Genomic DNA, 17,394 nt, shown 5'->3' on the forward strand with positions numbered 1-17,394 from the left:
ACTATACCCGCATTATCCACTGGTCTTTACCATGCTAAGATTAATATGATAGAGGCTAATATGGCAATGAACAAGATGTTCAATGAACAATTCACTTTATGGCATGGCCGGCTTGGCCATCCGGGTTCTAACATGATGTGTAAGCTGATATTAAATTCAAATGGGCAAACTCTAAAAGAGAGAAGAGTTATTCCTAAGAATCTCATTATAAGGCCATCACCAGTAAAACTAAAGAGACTTTAAACTTTCTGGAAAGGATACAAGGAGATATATGTGAACCAATACACCCACCTTATGGGACTTTTAGATATTTTATGGTCCTTATTGATGCATCGACCAGATGGTCGCATGTTTGCTTATTATCAACTAGAAACCTTGCGTTTGCTAGATTGCTTTCCCAGATCATACGTCTGTGAGCCCACTTTCCAGATTTTCCACTTAAGACTATACGTCTAGACAATGCTGGTGAATTTACATCCCAAGCGTTTAATGAATATTGTATGTCCATGGGGGTAAGTGTAGAACATCTTGTGGCACATGTACATACACAAAATAGATTAGCTGAATCCTTTATTAAACGTATTCAATTAATTGCTCGACCATTACTCATGAGATCGAAGCTTCCTGTGTCGGCTTGGGGACACGCAATATTACATGCAGCAGAGCTTATACGCATCAGGCCATCTAGTAAGCATATATATTCGCCATCCCAATTATTAACGGGTCATGAGCCAGACATATCCCATCTAAAAACATTCGGGTGTGCCGTTTATGTACCTATTGCTCCACCACAAAGAACTAAGATGGGACCTCAAAGGAGGGTGGGAATATATGTTGGATATGATTCTCCCACCATTATTAAGTATCTAGAGCCAACTACGGGTGATTTTTTTAAGGCTAGATACGCGGATTGTCAGTTTGCTGAATCCGAATTTCCTATGTTATGTGGAGAGACAAACAAGCTGGTCAAAGAAATATCATGGAATCAAACATCCTTAAATTGGCAAGATCCTCGGACTCTAGCATGTGAGGCAGAGGTCCAAAAGATTATACATTTACAAAAGCTAGCTAATCAATTGCCAGATTCCTTTGCTGACCCAAAGAGAGTTATGAAATCTTACATACCAGCTTGTAATGCACCAGTACGTATTGATGTACAACAGGAACGCAATCAAGTTGCTACAGAGTCTAAGGCACGTTTGAAACGTGCTAGACCAATAGGTTCCAAAGATAAGAATCCTCGGAAATCTAAGAAAGGTGCAAATAAAACCGAGGTTAAGGAAACCATAAACATGGCCGCGGCAGACCCTAAGGAACCGAATGAGGTTTGGGACGCTGAACCTCAAGGTCCTGAAGGTATTGATAATAATGAGATCTCAATAAATTATATCATGTCTTGAATTAAATGGAACCGAAAAGATGTCGACATCGATGAAATATTTGCATATAAGGTAGCACTTAAAATAAATGAGGATCATGAACCCACGTCCATATTAGAGTGCACTCAAAGTTCTGAATGGTTAAAATGGAAAGAAGCCATTGACGTGGAGTTGAATTCATTAAAGAAAAGGAATGTGTTTGGTCCGATCTTAAGGACACCATTCGATATAAAGCCAGTTGGACACAAATGGGTCTTTGTAAGGAAGAGAAATGAGAATAATGAAATCATGAGATATAAGGCACGGATTGTAGCACAAGGATTCTCTCAAAGACCAGGAATAGATTATGAGGAGACATACTCCCCTGTGATGGATGCAACGACCTTTAGATTTTTAATAAGTCTGGCTATAAGAGAAAAACTTGATTTGCGGCTAATGGATGTAGTGACCACATATTTATATGGTCCACTGGATAATGAGATTTATATGAGATTACCAAAGGGTATTGAGCTCAAAGATAAGAGTGGTTCTCGAGAACAATACTGCATAAGGCTAAACAAATCCCTTTATAGACTGAAACAAAGTGTGCGTATGTGGTACAATAGATTAAGTGAGTACCTAGCCAAAGAGAGCTATAAGAATGATCCCATCAGTCCATGTATTTTTATAAAGAAGTTTGCAAACAAAGGGTTTGTAATCATAGCAGTATATGTGGATGATTTGAATATCCTAGGAACCTCTGGGGAAATCGCCCAAACAGTTGAATATCTCAAGAAAGAGTTTGAAATGAAAGACCTAGGTAAAACTAAGTTTTGTTTGGGATTGCAACTTGAGTACATAAATGATGGAATCCTTGTGCATCAAATGGCATATACTGAAAAGGTACTCAAGAGATTTAATATGGACCAAGCTCACCCATTGCCTAGCCCAATGGTTGTGAGAAGCCTAAATTTGGACAGTGATCCATTTGGTCCAAAGAAGGACGATGAAGAAATTCTCGGTCCGGAAGTGTCATACCTCAGTGCTATAGGAGCGTTAATATTCTTGGCTAGCCACACTAGACCAGACATTTGTTTTGTCGTGAACCTCCTAGCAAGATTTAGTTCTTGTCCGACCCAAAGGCACTGGAACGGTATCAAACATGTGTTGCGTTACCTACAAGGAACGTTAGATTTGGGTTTATTTTATACTAACTATAACAAAATAGGTTTAGTTGGTTTTGCTGATGCAGGTTATCTATCCGATCCACATAATGCAAGGTCTCAAACCGGCTATGTGTTTACGCACAATGGTACAAAAATTTTGTGGCGTTCGATGAAGCAGACCATTGCGGCCACATCATCTAATCATGCAGAGATTTTAGCCATGCATGAAACCAGCCGTGAGTGTGTCTGGTTAAGGTTGATGACACAACACATCCGATCAGATTGTGGCATGGCCGATGACAAGGGACCTACTATCTTGTATTAAGACAACACCGCCTGCATCGCACAGCTCAAGGAAGGGTACATTAAGGGAGATCGGACAAAGCACATATTGCCTAAGTTCTTTTTCACACATGAACTACAAAAGGCCGGAGAAGTTCAGGCGGTACAAGTTCCATCATGCGACAATTCAGCCGATCTCTTTACCAAGTCATTACCGACATCGACATTCACGCACCAGATTGGGATGCGGAGACATAAGGACTTTTATTGATGCTTGGAACAGGGGGAGTAATACGTGTTGTACTCTTTTTCCTTCACCATGGTTTTGTCCCAATGGGTTTTCCTGGTAAGGTTTTAATGAGGCAGCGTCCCCAAGCGTATTACGGTGATCTCTCAGCATTTGCACGGTTATGTCATCCAAGGAGGAGTGTTGTAAATCACTTGAAGTGGATCTCCATAAACGGCCCATTCATATGTATAAGTCCATAAGGCCCATTGGCCACCTCTTATTCTAAGTCGGTTTAGGAATCTCATTGTACTTAGGGCTTTATCCTTTACTATATAATGTACTATTCGATTGAATCATTAATAATACAAGAGAATACATCCTTCGAGTATCTCTACTTTCACAACAGTGTTCCCATTGTTGATCAATTTTCTAATTTCTTTCCAAAAGTTGATTTTCTTTTTTCTGTCGTAGTTCTTTAATTTTTTATTCGTATGGTAATTTGCTTTATTTTCGTAGAAAATTTATATATCTACTACATTGTTTTAATTTTTTAAAATCCTTTTATCTTGATTTCGACTTAAATTATTAAATTATATATCTCCTTATATTTTTTTTTTTTGGTCAACCGAACATTAAATTAAAACAGTACTCCAAAGTTGGTTGCCCAAATCGGAGGGAAAAAGTTTACAAAAGTAGTTTCGGAATCTAAAGAACGCGATGAACGGGCTAGACAATCTGCCTCACATTTGTCGAACGCGGAATCCTGCTGATGATGAAGCCGGGGATGTACTTTTTTCTTTTAGTTTGCTCAAATAGTGTTACTCCTATGATAATAAATCCTCGAGTGCATCTTACTAATTTGCGTTGATGAAATATGTATGTGCATTAATATTGATGTAGCCTATCATTACTTAAATCAATATATATATAGATTTATATAGTGGCGATGATACATATGTTTCTTGTATATAGAAATCACTTTGTGATCGACATAGTTTCGATATAATGTGTTACAAGATAAAAAAAAGTTAGTTCCCCACAATGTTTTCTCAATTAAGCCTTGGAAATGCGTCGGCGTGGAAACTGGCTCCATCGATATAACTTATTCGTAGGCTTGTAATGAACTCCATCTTTCCTAATTGTGTACTTACAGATATAAGTAGGGTAACAATTAGCGGAGTAGTCCGGTTGCAATAAGATATGAAAATTCACAAACCCGCGGTTCGACCGGACATGGCAATTTGTGACCGTGTACCTTTCTCTACCGTCGTTCTTGAACCGAATCATAGCGTACCGTTCTCCTGGCTTGCTCTGCCGCCAAATCTTGGGACCATGAGAGCATACGAAGCCAGCGTTTCCTTTCTTTAGATCATACAGTTCGTTGGAGATGACGACATGTGTGACAGTGTTTGGTCTTACCGTATACTCCTCTTTATAATCTTTCTTATGATATGCCCTCAGAGATAAGACAGTGGTGGAGAAGTTGGAAATTTGCAGCAAGAGTAGGAGGAGGAGATTTATAACTAAGGTTTTGGGATTCATTATCGTCATCTTTTGAGGTATGTCTCAGTTCTTTAATCCTAAATAGTATATATATTTCGGAGTTTGGGTTCTTTTAGTAGTGCTAAACTTTAAACAGATGTACTTTATTTATTACATTTATTCACTAACGCACTCCTTTGTGTAAAACTGTGTTTTTGTTAATGAATATATAATTTGGAACTGTTTAATTTGTTATAAGTACGTTTGTATTTTTTTTTTTTATCTTTTTGTGGTTGCTGAGATGAAAGATAAAGGATAGCAAGTGAAGTAGTGAACTCACCTTTTCTCATTGTTATTTTTTTTACTCTTTGAGATACCAATGATGAGAAACCATCATTGAAAAAATGCTAGGAAGCCATTGGAAAAAAAAAAAAAAAGTAAAATTTTGTTGATGATATGTTATTGTGAATGACAAAAATTATGAAAAAAAAAAAAAAGTTGTTGTATAAGTGAATGGGATTTTTGTCAAAAATGCCACATTCTCAAAAAAAACTTTTTAGCAATGCCACATTTTCTTTTCTTTTCTAGAAATGTCATAATTCATCTTTATGACATTTGTAAAAATTACAAAACTAACTCTAAACAATAACAACATTATATAACTAAAAAGAAAGGAATGAAGGAAGCATTAAATGCGGTATGACATAAAATGCTTTAGCGGTAGACAAGTTTACATTGGAGACATATTTGTCCATCAAAAAAACAAAGTGTGAGAATCAGTGGACCAACGATTGGCTAGGTCATGGACAAAATTGGAGATGAAAATGGATTTATACGAATTGTTATCTACTGAATATTAAAATTGTCTACAAATTAAAACTCTTCGCAAGTCAAGTTTGAATAAAAGATGAGAAAATAAGTCAAAATTGTTGTCCATTAGAAATTTAAATTATCCATGAATAAAAGTTGTCCACCGAAAATTAAAATTGTCTATTGATGATTAAAGTTGTCCATTGACGATTAAAGTTGTCCATAAAAATAAAATTTGGTCCATTACGAGGAAAATACTCCAACTCAGATTTGAGATCTGTCATGTTTTTTTGTGACTATGCCATCAACACGGTTAAAACAGTGTTTTTTCTCAGCGAGATTTTCGATAAGAGGGTGTGAAATAATTCAGTTCTAACCTTAAAACCAAGAGAAAAACTCTTCTAAACCACCTCGCAACAGCCATAACACACAATAAAATAGATCCAACGAGAACATATCCAATAAACCAGATTGGTGAGTCACAAAACCAGATCAAAAAATTTCAACCTCATGACCAAAGAGAAAGCCATGGATTTGACTATGAACACCATAGATCCCACCAGAACCGACGTAAGAATTGCCATTCCGGAAAGATCCATCATCGCCAAGAGAAAAAAAAAGAATTGAGATGAATGAAAGGAAGAAGATGAGAAGACCACCAATCTCCAACCATCGAAGAAGATGATAAGCGACAGTTAGGGGCTTAGGAAAAATTTAGAAGAGAGAAGATTTTTGTTTTATTTAAATAATATCTTTTTATTAGAAGGAATATGAGAAAAAAAAGAAAAGAAAAATAAAAATAAAAGGAAATAAATATAAAAGACTAGTTTTGTCTTTTTAATTAACCATTGTGGCATTGTAGAAAAGAATCCGTGAATGTGGCAGTTTTCACAAACTTTTCTACTGTTCATGGTATTTCCTTAATTAACTCTAAGTGAATTGACGATGAAATTTGTTTTGCTGATGATATGTAAAGATTGAATGAATGTTTTTGTGTGTGTTATTAACATAAGCCTTGCAGTGTTTATATACAAGACTCGATGACTCGATGAAACCTAAACGTGGAGTGCCCACCAATTAAAGACATAAGGCGGTTTATGCAGTACGTTATCGAGGCCCACTATACAACACAGACCAATACTCTCCCTCAATATGGAGCGTGTAGATCACAAACGCCCAACTTGGACATTAAATTACTGAACTGAACTTTTCCCAACGCTTTAGTCAAAAGATCAGCTAACTGCTCCTTATTACCAATATGAGTAGTTGTAAGAACTCCGCTTTTGATGGCATCACGTACCCGATGACAATCGATCTTAATATGTTTCGTTCTTTCATGAAAAACGGGATTAGCAGCAATATAGAGAGCAGACTTACTATCACAAAAGAGACGAGAAGGTCCGGTTGGTGGGAAACCTAAATCTGTAAAAAGTTGCCGTAACCACATTACCTCACGCGTGGCAATAGACATTGCTCGATACTCAGCTTCACAAGACGACTGTGACACCACCTTTTGTTTCTTAGTCTTACAGGAGATAGGAGACCCACCAAACAAAGCAACATAGGCGGTTAAAGAACGACGAGACAGCGAACATGTCCCCCAATCGGCATCGCAATGAACCGAGAGCTGCAAGTCTGAACGAGAACTAAGTAAAATTTCTTACCCTGCTGTTCCTTTAAGATAAGAGACAACACGTAATGCAGCATCCATGTGCCTTTCCCGCGGCTTCTGCATAAATTGGGACAAGATGTGAACAGAATAAGAAAGATCAGGTCAAGTGTTGGCAAGATAAATGAGACGACCAACGAGTCTTCGATACGATGCGGGCTCCGGAATGTAAGGACTAGTATCCGTAGCTAAGTGATGGTTTTGCTCCATCGGTGTAGCAGCAGGCCGTGAACCCAACAACCCTGTTTCACTGACAATATCCAAAGCATATTTCCTTTGTGTCAACATAAAACCTTCTTCATTACGGGCAATTTCAATGCCGAGAAAATATTTAAGTTTTCCCAAATCTTTCATACGAAAACACTCTCCGAGATATGTCTTAAACTTGCGAATAGCTTCACCATCATTACCACAAATAACGAGATCATCAACGTAAACTAAACCCTGAATCTCTACACTTCCACGTGTGTAAGTAAACAAAGAGTAGTCAGAATAGGACTGAACAAAACCGGCCTTAGCGAGAGCCGTAGATAGCTTTTCATACCAACATTGCGGTGCTTGTCGCAAACCGTAAAGAGATTTGTGTAAGCGAAGTACTTTATTTGGAGCTGAATATGTAAAACCTTGCGGAAGCTTGATATACACCTCTTCACGAAGATCACCATGAAGGAAAGCGTTGTGCACATCCATTTGATGCACTTCCCAATTATTTGCCACGCGTGAACCGTTGTCATTTTGACAACCGGTGCAAAAGATTCAGCGAAATCCTGATCAGCGACTTGTCGATTTCCCAACACCACAAGCCTTGCCTTATACCGTTCGATACTCCCATTAGAGTGATACTTGATTTTGTAAACCCACATTGTATCGAGAGCAACCTTTCCGGGAGGTAAATCAGTGACACTAAATGTGTTTGTTTCTTCAAGAGCTCCAACCTCTTTACCCATAGCATTCGTCCAACGCTTATCTTTGATAGCCTCTTTAAAACTGCGTGGTTCCACTGCCGCACTCATGGCTGCAAGAAACGCCTAATGCGAAGATGAAAACTGGGCATCAATAATAAAATCAGTGAGAGGATATAGTGAATTACCTTGGACCATGTCGAGAGAGTTGCTGATGGAGTGATCGGGAAGAACGTGATCGGATGGAGTACTTGCCACAACATTATACAACACGTAATCTTGCAAACGAGCAGATGGGATCTTCATACGCTTACCTTGTCCCAATTCAGCTTCGGGCGGAGTCACAACAGTCCCACTAATAACAGTATCATTCACAACACTAGTGTTTGATGTTCTAGGCGAAACAACGGGTCCAACTTCTAGTATTGCACCATCAAGGACAGCAGGACTAACGTCCCTTTCTTCTTCTGTTTGGACAACATTAGCTGGTAAAATCTTCTCACTAGAAGAAACCACAAACTTCCCCTATTTTCAATATTCCCCGATACATCAAGAAGCCAATCAAAATCACAATTATGTACGACATGGCTAGCAACTTCGGAATCCGGCTGAGATGAGAAAGGAAATTCAGTTTCCTTGAATATCATGTCACAGGAGACAAAAAACTCATTTGTGTCCAAGTCGTATAAGTTCCATCCTTTCTTATTGTATGGATAACCAACAAACACACACTTTCTACTATGAGAGACAAACTTGTCTTTGTCCCGTATCTGTTTGTGAGCATAGCACAAAGACCCGAATACCCGCAGCTCATCATACGAAGGCTCTTGTCCAAACAACACCTCATGAGGACATTTGTGACGGAGAATCTTTGTTGGTGTTAAATTAATAACGTGTGCTGCAGTCAATACCGCTTCTCCCCAAAATTTTGTAGGCAGATTGGCCTGAAACAACAACGATCTTGCAACATTTAAGAGATGACGATGCTTTCTTTCAACTCTACCATTTTGCTGCGGGGTTCCCACACAAGTAGTTTGATGAACAATACCTTTTTCCCTAAAGAAAGATGACAAACAGAGAAATTCTGTCCCATTATCACTTCTAACCACTTTAACTGCCTTCCCAAACTGTTTTTCCGAATAAGCACAAAAATTTTGAAGAACACTTTTAACTTCTGATTTTTCTAACAACAAAAATGTCCACATAGTACGAGAAAAATCATCCAAAATTGTCAAAAAATATGATGCACCGTTAGAAGCTTTAACACGATACGGACCCCAAACATCAACGTGAATTAAAGAAAAACACTCGCTCGTTTTATTCATACTTTGCAAAAAAGAATCTCTAGTTTGCTTAGCCCGAAAACATGTGTCACACGACTTGGACTAGAAGAAACAGAAACAATAGAAAACAAAGGCATAGTAGCTAATAACGAAAACGAGGGATGACCTAACCGCTGATGCCACAACTGTTCATCAACCTTCCGAACTGTCTTGTTTACTCGAGCAGTTTTTTCATTCGCAAAAGTAATAAACTCCATCACGTTCTTTCCCGGCTCCAATCAGCGTCCTCGAAAACCGGTCCTGTAAAACACACACCGCATCGGTGAAAAACGCAAAACAATTAGAATCCCTCAAAAGCTTTGACACCGAGACTAAAGAACAATTCAAGTCTTGCACATATAAAACATCGTATAAACTAATACAATCCGACAAACAAAACACGCCCGTTTACCGTGATGATGTCGTACTCCCATCTGCAAAACCAATCGTATAGGGTGAAGTATCTTTGAGATTTGAAAGAAGGGACAAATTTCCCGTCATGTGATGTGAAGCTCCTGTATCAAGAATCACTGCATCACCACTGCCTTCTTCACGACGAGCTACAAACCCAACTGCTTCATGTTGTTGTTCACGAGCTTTAGCAGAGTTGAGTCTATCATCTTCTTGGATAACTTTGCTATATGCCTTTCCGAGATCCGGCAACACGTCTGCTTCAATGATAGCAGTCACGACATGCCCAAACCTTGACTCGTCAAGCCCCATCACAAATTGATGAACTCGTTCTTCTTCTCTCTCCTTTTCATATGTTGCCGCTACTCCACACGTACACACCGGTAGAGGTCGATATGTTTGAAGTTCTTCCCACATCTTAGCAAGCCGACCATAGTAGTCAATTACCGCTTGCCCATCTTGTTTACACGACGCCAGCTTAGCCATCAACTGATGCACACGCACCTTGTTCCCAAGGGAGAATCGCTCCTTCAGATTTCCCACAACTTGTGAGCGTCGTTGATGAATGTCACCGTCAATCTCACACGCAGCTCAATTGACGTCCTCAACCACCCAACTATCATTGAGTTCACGCTCAACCATGACTCCAGATCCGCATGTCCCTCACACGGCTTTTTCAGACTCCCGTCAATTAATCCCGTCTTTCTCTTCGCTTGTAAAGCATTCAACATCTCCATAGCCCACTCGTTATAGTTATCACCCTTCAGTTGCACCGAGGTGATGAGAGCCCGTGGGTTATCGGATGAAAACACAGAATAAGGAGACACAGCTACACCTTTGTCACCGGTCACGCCGGTCGTGACAATCTTCTTACTATCGTCTCCCATCGTACGAACAAGAAACTTTCGGAACTTCCGAACAAGAGACAAAAAAGAAAGAAAGAAAGAAAGAAACTCAAGAAATTTAGAAGCTTAGATCGAATTAGGAGGATCTATGCTCTGATACCATGTAAAGATTGAATGAGTGTTTTTGTGTGTGTTATTAACATAAGCCTTGCGGCGTTTATATACAAGACTCGATGACTCGATGAACCCTAAACGTGGAGTGCCCACCAAGTAAATACATAAGGCGGTTTATGCAATACGTTATCGAGGCCCACTATACAACACAGCCCAATATGATACATTTCAAGGAGATAAATAGAATTTAAGAAAGAAAAAATATTAAAGAAAACATGGAATGAATAAATAGTGCATCATCCTCTTCATCCTCAAGGTCAAGATTAATGAGGTGGAAAGAACCTTGTGATCATAAAGATGAGTGTGTTGACCAAGATTTGGTTTTTAATTAATCTTGTTGACCAAGTAGACGGCATCACTCACAAGAACAACAACAAAACAAGTAATGATGACTCCTTTTGATAATATGTCTTCCACAAGATTGGAGATACAGCACAACACTACTTTCAAGAATATGAATTGCTAATCACAAGAAACCAAGAGATGTCTCCCATGAAGTCTATCAAGATCCCTCTTGTTCTTCAACGCAAAATCATTGGATACATAGAATAAGGGGTTGATTACTAATTAATTTTTCGTAGTGTGAGATTGTTCTTTCACTTGTAACTTAAAATAAATAAAGGGAAGTTTACTCTAATAGCTTAGAAAAGTTAAGAAATGACTAGATTGTCATTTTTTTTTTTACAAATTTTAATGACATATGAATCTTTTGGAAGGTGTGTTACGAAAAAATAAATTACAAGTGTGCCATTAAAAAGCGATGCCACGTATCTGTGTTTTACACAACTGTTTAAAGTTACTGGAGGGAAAAACTCCCGCTCATATAATCTAATTAACGGTAGATATATTTTTTCCGACAGAGTTATATAAATATTGGCAGACTTATTCGATAGAGCTTTATAATTAAGTAGATTAATTTGGTAGAGAAATATTAGTGATGGCAGACATAAAAAAAGCTGGCAGAGTTATGGTTATCGGTAGATATATTGGATAGATATATTGTAATGATGATAGAATTAACCTTTTTTGATAGAGATATTAGTACAATGGTGATAGATATAATAGGCTTATGTCGAGTAGCAGTTTTGTTTGACAGATTTATATAGTCATTATGGTAGACATATACACTGAGATAGATTTATATGACAGATATAGTTAAACGCGATGGTAGATATTTCCATACAGATAGACATAATTAAAAGCGATAGAGTTATGAGTTAATGAAGTGGTAGACATATTTGTTACTGAAATAACAAAAGTTAAGTAGAGTTAAACATATAGACGTGATAGAGTTAATTGGTTTGACAGATTTATACTATTGTTGTTTTAGGCAAACATGTTGTGTTTTTTTTTAATATTGGGTTTATATACTATCTTAATTTATAGTAATATTTTAAAACAAGGTAGTGCAGTGGTTAAAGTCTTTTATAAATGTGTTTCATGACTATGGTTCGAAGCTTAGCGGTTGCCAAACATTGATTTTTTATAGCGAATTTTGGCTTGGTCGCAGCGTCAATGCCGGAACAAGTTCAGATTAGCTGGCTTCGCTGAATTATTTACTGAAAAAGTTCAAAAACCTCCTCGTTTGAAGCCACCGTTCCAAAGATCTGAAAGTTAGTTCGAGTGGAGGAGACCTAAACCTAGGCAGCTCAAACCAATTCACCACCCACGGTAAGAACTAATAGCCAAGGATGGCTAAGGCCTAAGGATTGACAAGCCATGTAATGTTCTGAGGATCAGAAGAAGAAGAGACAATAGTAGAAACAAATGCCATCTAAATTTTAGATCTTTAAATTTAAACAAAATAAATTCACACAAAGATCCACCGGAGATGTAACAAGACAAAGCCAACAACCGGTGTTGACAAAACCACCGATGTCGGAAACATAGCTGGCCGTCAATGTTAACGGAGCGAAGATCCACCGTAGACAAAACAAGATAAAAGGTGATTTTTTTACTTTTTATTTGTTATTTATTTATTTTTCAATTGTAATGGCATGATAGTAAATAACCAAAAAACAAAATGCTTTATAGTCTTTTTTCAACTTATATGTGTTATTTGTGTAAAAGTTTGGTTGGATGTGCTATTAGAGTAAACTGGCAACTTTTATGTGTTGTTTGAGTAATTTTCTCATAAATAAATAAACTGATTATTATTTTCTGAACTAAACAATGTTTACGTATTTCACCAAAAAGATGAAGATATATGTATACACGCATTCCAGTGATATATCATTCATGAGAATCAGTTGGTGATCCCAGGCAACTTAGGTTGAACGTGACGGTGCGGCCACGGGGTCCAAGGAAAGAGTTCTTTAGTGTCTTTCATCAGGAGACCTTCACGTCTGATTGCTAAAATGCATTTGTAACCAGGACATTTTTTTCCGAGTGCCGGGGATACATCGATAAAGACATCTGCGAAACCTAAAACCGATCGGAAATGGCAATGTTGAACAACAGTTGCGTTTGGATTAATCCGGTAAAAGAAGAATCTGGCGTAGAAAATGTCTCCTGGAAGAGACCTTGTCCAATGTTGCATGCCACTGGTGCACATGAAGCCTGCTTTCGGTTTCTTGAGCCCTTTCATTTCATTCACGGCTTCAAAGATCACATTGGTTCCGTCTTTGAGTTCGAAATCGGAACTGTAGTATTCGCTGGGATGAATCGTTTCGTAGTCAGCATAATGGTTTATGAGAGGGTCGTCCTCCTCGCCGCTGGTGACTTGTATCACAAGGCATAGACATAGGACTCCAAGAACCAACTTTCTTTCCATTTTCTCTTTTAGAAAATTACTTTTTAGGTTTATCTCTTTTTCTTTCTTGTTATATACGAAACATGTTCGGTTAGATAACGAACCCGTCATGTGCTCAAATAAAAAGGTAGTTGTACGTTTTTGTGTATGATGGTGTTGTAACATCCTTTATTTGTCGTATCTTTGTTGACACGATCGATATATATAGTAACTTCGTAACTGTAATTAATAGAAAATAATTCTGCTCCTCTCTAGGATTCGTATATATGTAACAGTTTGGCGTTTACTATTTATAAATTATGACTAGGTTGCCGGCTTAAACATATTACGTATAGGCAAATTAAAAGAAATGTCTCTTAACCTATAGAAAAACTTACTGATTTTTTTTTTGGGTTTTTTTGGTTTATATAATTTTTTTTGGTGCCCCTTTCTAGCTTACAAATTTTTTTTTGTGCCCTCTTAACTTACAAAGTTTTTTTTTGTGCCTTTTTAATTTATAAATTTTTCTTTTGTGCCCTTTTCACTTTTTAATTTATAAATTTTTTTTTTGAGTCCCTTTTCTTATATATATATATATGCCCCTTAATTTATGTACCCGGGGCAGTCGCAGTGCCCGTCCTCCTAGTTAAGCCGGCACTAAGGTTTGCTCAATATCTCTCACCTTCACAGTTTATGCGTCAATTATGAGCACATATATATCAGAAAAAGTCATACCTGAAGAAAAGGTACAATATTGGATCTTCTGCATGTTGTGGTATGTTTTCTTGTTAAACATTTGACTAGAACATGTGAACAAAAATCGAAACCGAAAACCCAAACCGGAACCAACCTAATTTGGTTCGGTTTTGGTTACAACCATTTTACTCTACTTGGTCCTATCATTCCTATTTGTGTTGGGTGTTGCTTTGACCCGCCGAACCCGCAAAAATTTGAGGCGAAATCGAACTGAATTTTTTTATTTATTTTATTAAGTTATAAACTTTTTACCCAAAAAATTTGAACTTGAACTTGATCTCGATCGGTTCCTACTAGAATTGGATCCGAATATCCAGTTCCAAATCCGAATATAATAATAGCACACGGATGTTGACAATAAACATATATACATTCCAGTCCAAAGTTGCAAATTATAAATTAGAAACTCTACAATGCAAAGTGAATCACAACAGTGTATAGAAGAACACACGTACTAACATTTCTATATAGTGTCCGAGCGACTAAGCCATCTAGACAGTATGGAGGATAAAAGAAAACAAGACATTATTGAGTTCATTGAGATGAATAGATAAGTATACAAACTGAGGAAACACAACGCACCTGTTGAGTCTTATATTTCGCTAATGTTATATTAGTTAATAGAACCAACATTATCATACTTATCGCTTTTGTTTTATGTTTTGTAAATACAATAACAAAAAAAATGTAACTAGTGGAATATTTTTATCAATCATACGTAGTAGACACACCTTTTTCCCAATGGATTTTATTTGGCACCTTGAATAGTTCACACTTCACAGGATCAATAATATAACAAAAACGACTCTGTTTCAGTCAGGATCTTCTCTTCAACAAAACCTCACTTCATCTCATAGCTCTTGATAAAACTAAATTCTACTGGATGGGAAAAAAAAGAAAGAAGAATCTGTTGGGAGCAGCAACATTTTTGGGTAAAGAGGTTGTTACTCAAAGATCAGGCATGCCCTTTCCTGTTTTAGCATCATATGTTTGCTCCCATACAAACTCCATTGGTGTGTCCTTAGGACCAGCTGAAAAACAAAAAGGTATTATTAATCTTTCAGTAAGAAAACATTTCAGCAGTTTTAGCGATAAGGGCAAGCTAAGAAAGCATGTTTCTTCTTTGATCTCAAAAGGGAACAAATGAATCTATGGCATGTTTAGAGAGATGTTGATCTACTAGGTACCAGTAGTGGGTCTTGGTGTAGCCCTAATCTTAAGAATCTCAGGGCGAGGAATAATCGAACCAGATGTGCCAGTGCCTCTAGCTACTCTTACTTTAGTTCCATCCTCTAAGTACTTTACACCAACCTTACAAGGCCTCCTGAGGTAGAAGACGAATAAGAAAAATCACTCTCACTCACTTGAGAGAAACTGGTAACAGTAAAGCAAAGTGACAACATACATACAAAACATACCCAGTGAGTGGATCAACAACTTGGACATTAGAGGCGTGTAGAGGAGCCTCTACCGTGAAAATTCCACCTTCATGATCAGGGCCTCCCTTTATATGCTTCTTGATCTACGAATACAGAATCAAAATCATCTTTATAAATATATAAGCAGTAGAAAACAGAGTAGCAGCAACAAGTAGTCAAAGACAAGCTCACCAGATTCTTGCCTTCAACAATAACACGGTTTTGGGAACGGATGACACGCTTGATGGCTCCAGTCTCACCCTTATCTTTGCCACGAATGATCATCACCTGGATGAATATAAGATCAAACCCCAAGAAGAAACACCACAATCAAAAAACACTAGAAGAACAAGAGAAAGAGTGGTGAAGAGAGTGTCCTCACGCTCACTAACATTATCCCCTCGAAGTATCTTCCAGTGTCTGATGAGTTTCTCAGCAGCTTTCCAACCCATTTTGCTCCTACTGCTCTTTCCAAGCATGAAGAAAAACCCAAAATCAGGATTTTTATAATTTCATTTTAACACAAAACACAGATCAAGACAAGACCAAACAAAAAAATACAAAAACGCAGAAATCAAGAAAGCTAAAGAGCTGATACAAAAAAAAAACCAGGTAGAGAAAACACAGGGAACCAACGAAACGGGAGATCAGGAGGAACTCACCGACGAGACTAGCGGCGGGGGCGGCGACGAAGACGGAAGAGAGTACTGTATGTGTCTTCTGGCTTTGGGGATCGCTTAAGCGTTTACAATTGTGAGATTACAAATTACCAATGTTTTTAAACCCGGACAGGAAGGTGAACCGGAATTCTTTCCGGTCACTGGGTCAATCGGTCAGACCGGTTGAACCACGGATCAATTAGTTTATTGGTTTATTTATATTTTATAAATATAAAATTTCCTTTTCTATAAATATATGAACAAAATATACATAATAAAGTACAAACAACTAAAATTAAACTTTTAAATGATTAAATAAAATAACTAAGTAATTTTCCTATAAATAACAACATTTAATTTTAATTTGGTTTGAGTTTGAAGTGTGATAAAAATAAAATATTTTAATTTGATACTGATCTGTTGGTCCCACCCGCTGGTTCAACCACCGGTTCATGGGTTTTAAGCGGGTTTTCCCAGTTTTTTGTGTGTGTTTAGTTGTCCGATTTTTAGAGGTAACTCGGACCGGAAGGTCTACCGGATTGTGGTTGGACCGGTCCGACTGACCGGTCCGGTCCGGGTAAATCTTCCTCAAAACAAAAGGTTATTTACGAAAAACATTCTTAAAAATTTTGGTTCAATAATGAACCGAATAGTTGTTATCCTTCTAAATTGATCTCGATGAACCGGAGACTGGTATGCAGCTTTAATTTTGTTTGTAATCGAGAACAGTTAACTCGATTGGAACGATTCCTACCTATGGATTTATACTTATAGTACTAAGTTTTAAATCCAGGCTATCTACGTGATATTTATGCAATATTATCTTATATAATTTTAAATTATTATTAAGAAAAAAAAATTATTTCAAATAAATAATTTCAAAGTTTATAAAAATTTATTGTGTATAACAATCATATCTAATCAAAAAAATCATGAATCAATATTGTTTTCTCATATTCAATTGAACGTTACTCTTAATATTTGTTCTCGTCATTTTCACTGTCAATTTTGTATGGTATCGTAGTTGTCATTGTTACTTTTACGGTCCACTTTTTTGTTATAATCTTCTTTTTTTCTCTTCCTCGTCAGCTTCCTCACTTTCTTCCACTGAATAATCATTCAAGACATGCAATTAATCATTCCGATCCAACTCCAAGACTAAAATCATTGCTTCTTTTCT

General features: G+C 37.4%; 3 protein-coding genes across 4 annotated transcripts in view; all 3 read right to left on the reverse strand.

The window, feature by feature from the left end:
• LOC104709418 (uncharacterized) overlaps nt 1–4,586 on the reverse strand; it is a 40,162-nt gene extending 35,576 nt beyond the window's left edge. The window contains exon 1 of the mRNA XM_087461067.1: nt 4,301–4,586. Within this exon, the coding sequence (XP_087317193.1) occupies nt 4,301–4,586 (286 nt within the window). The remainder of the gene's footprint in view (nt 1–4,300) is intronic.
• An 8,309-nt stretch (nt 4,587–12,895) lies between these two features.
• LOC104706934 (uncharacterized) lies at nt 12,896–13,438 on the reverse strand. The gene has a single exon (XM_010423177.2). It carries the CDS (start codon nt 13,421–13,423, stop codon nt 12,896–12,898), a length of 528 nt encoding a protein of 175 aa, XP_010421479.1. The 5' UTR covers nt 13,424–13,438.
• A 1,296-nt stretch (nt 13,439–14,734) lies between these two features.
• On the reverse strand, nt 14,735–16,326 carry LOC104706935 (uncharacterized). 2 transcript variants are annotated; one of them, XM_010423178.3, is made up of 6 exons: nt 16,218–16,326; nt 15,948–16,017; nt 15,748–15,843; nt 15,556–15,659; nt 15,325–15,461; nt 14,735–15,168 (listed from the first exon to the last, which is right to left on the reverse strand). In XM_010423178.3, the coding sequence occupies exons 2-6, from the start codon at nt 16,005–16,007 to the stop codon at nt 15,086–15,088; spliced, it is 480 nt and encodes a 159-aa protein (XP_010421480.1). In that variant the 5' UTR covers nt 16,008–16,017; nt 16,218–16,326; the 3' UTR covers nt 14,735–15,085. The 2 variants fall into 2 exon arrangements, with proteins under 2 accessions (XP_010421480.1, XP_010421481.1); XM_010423179.3 differs by having other exon boundaries at nt 15,948–16,022; nt 16,218–16,308.
• Nucleotides 16,327–17,394: the final 1,068 nt, after the last annotated feature.

Source organism: Camelina sativa, chromosome 8 (assembly GCF_030686135.1).
Source record: "Camelina sativa cultivar CO46 ecotype springtype chromosome 8, ASM3068613v1".
Classification (NCBI taxonomy): domain Eukaryota; kingdom Viridiplantae; phylum Streptophyta; class Magnoliopsida; order Brassicales; family Brassicaceae; genus Camelina; species Camelina sativa.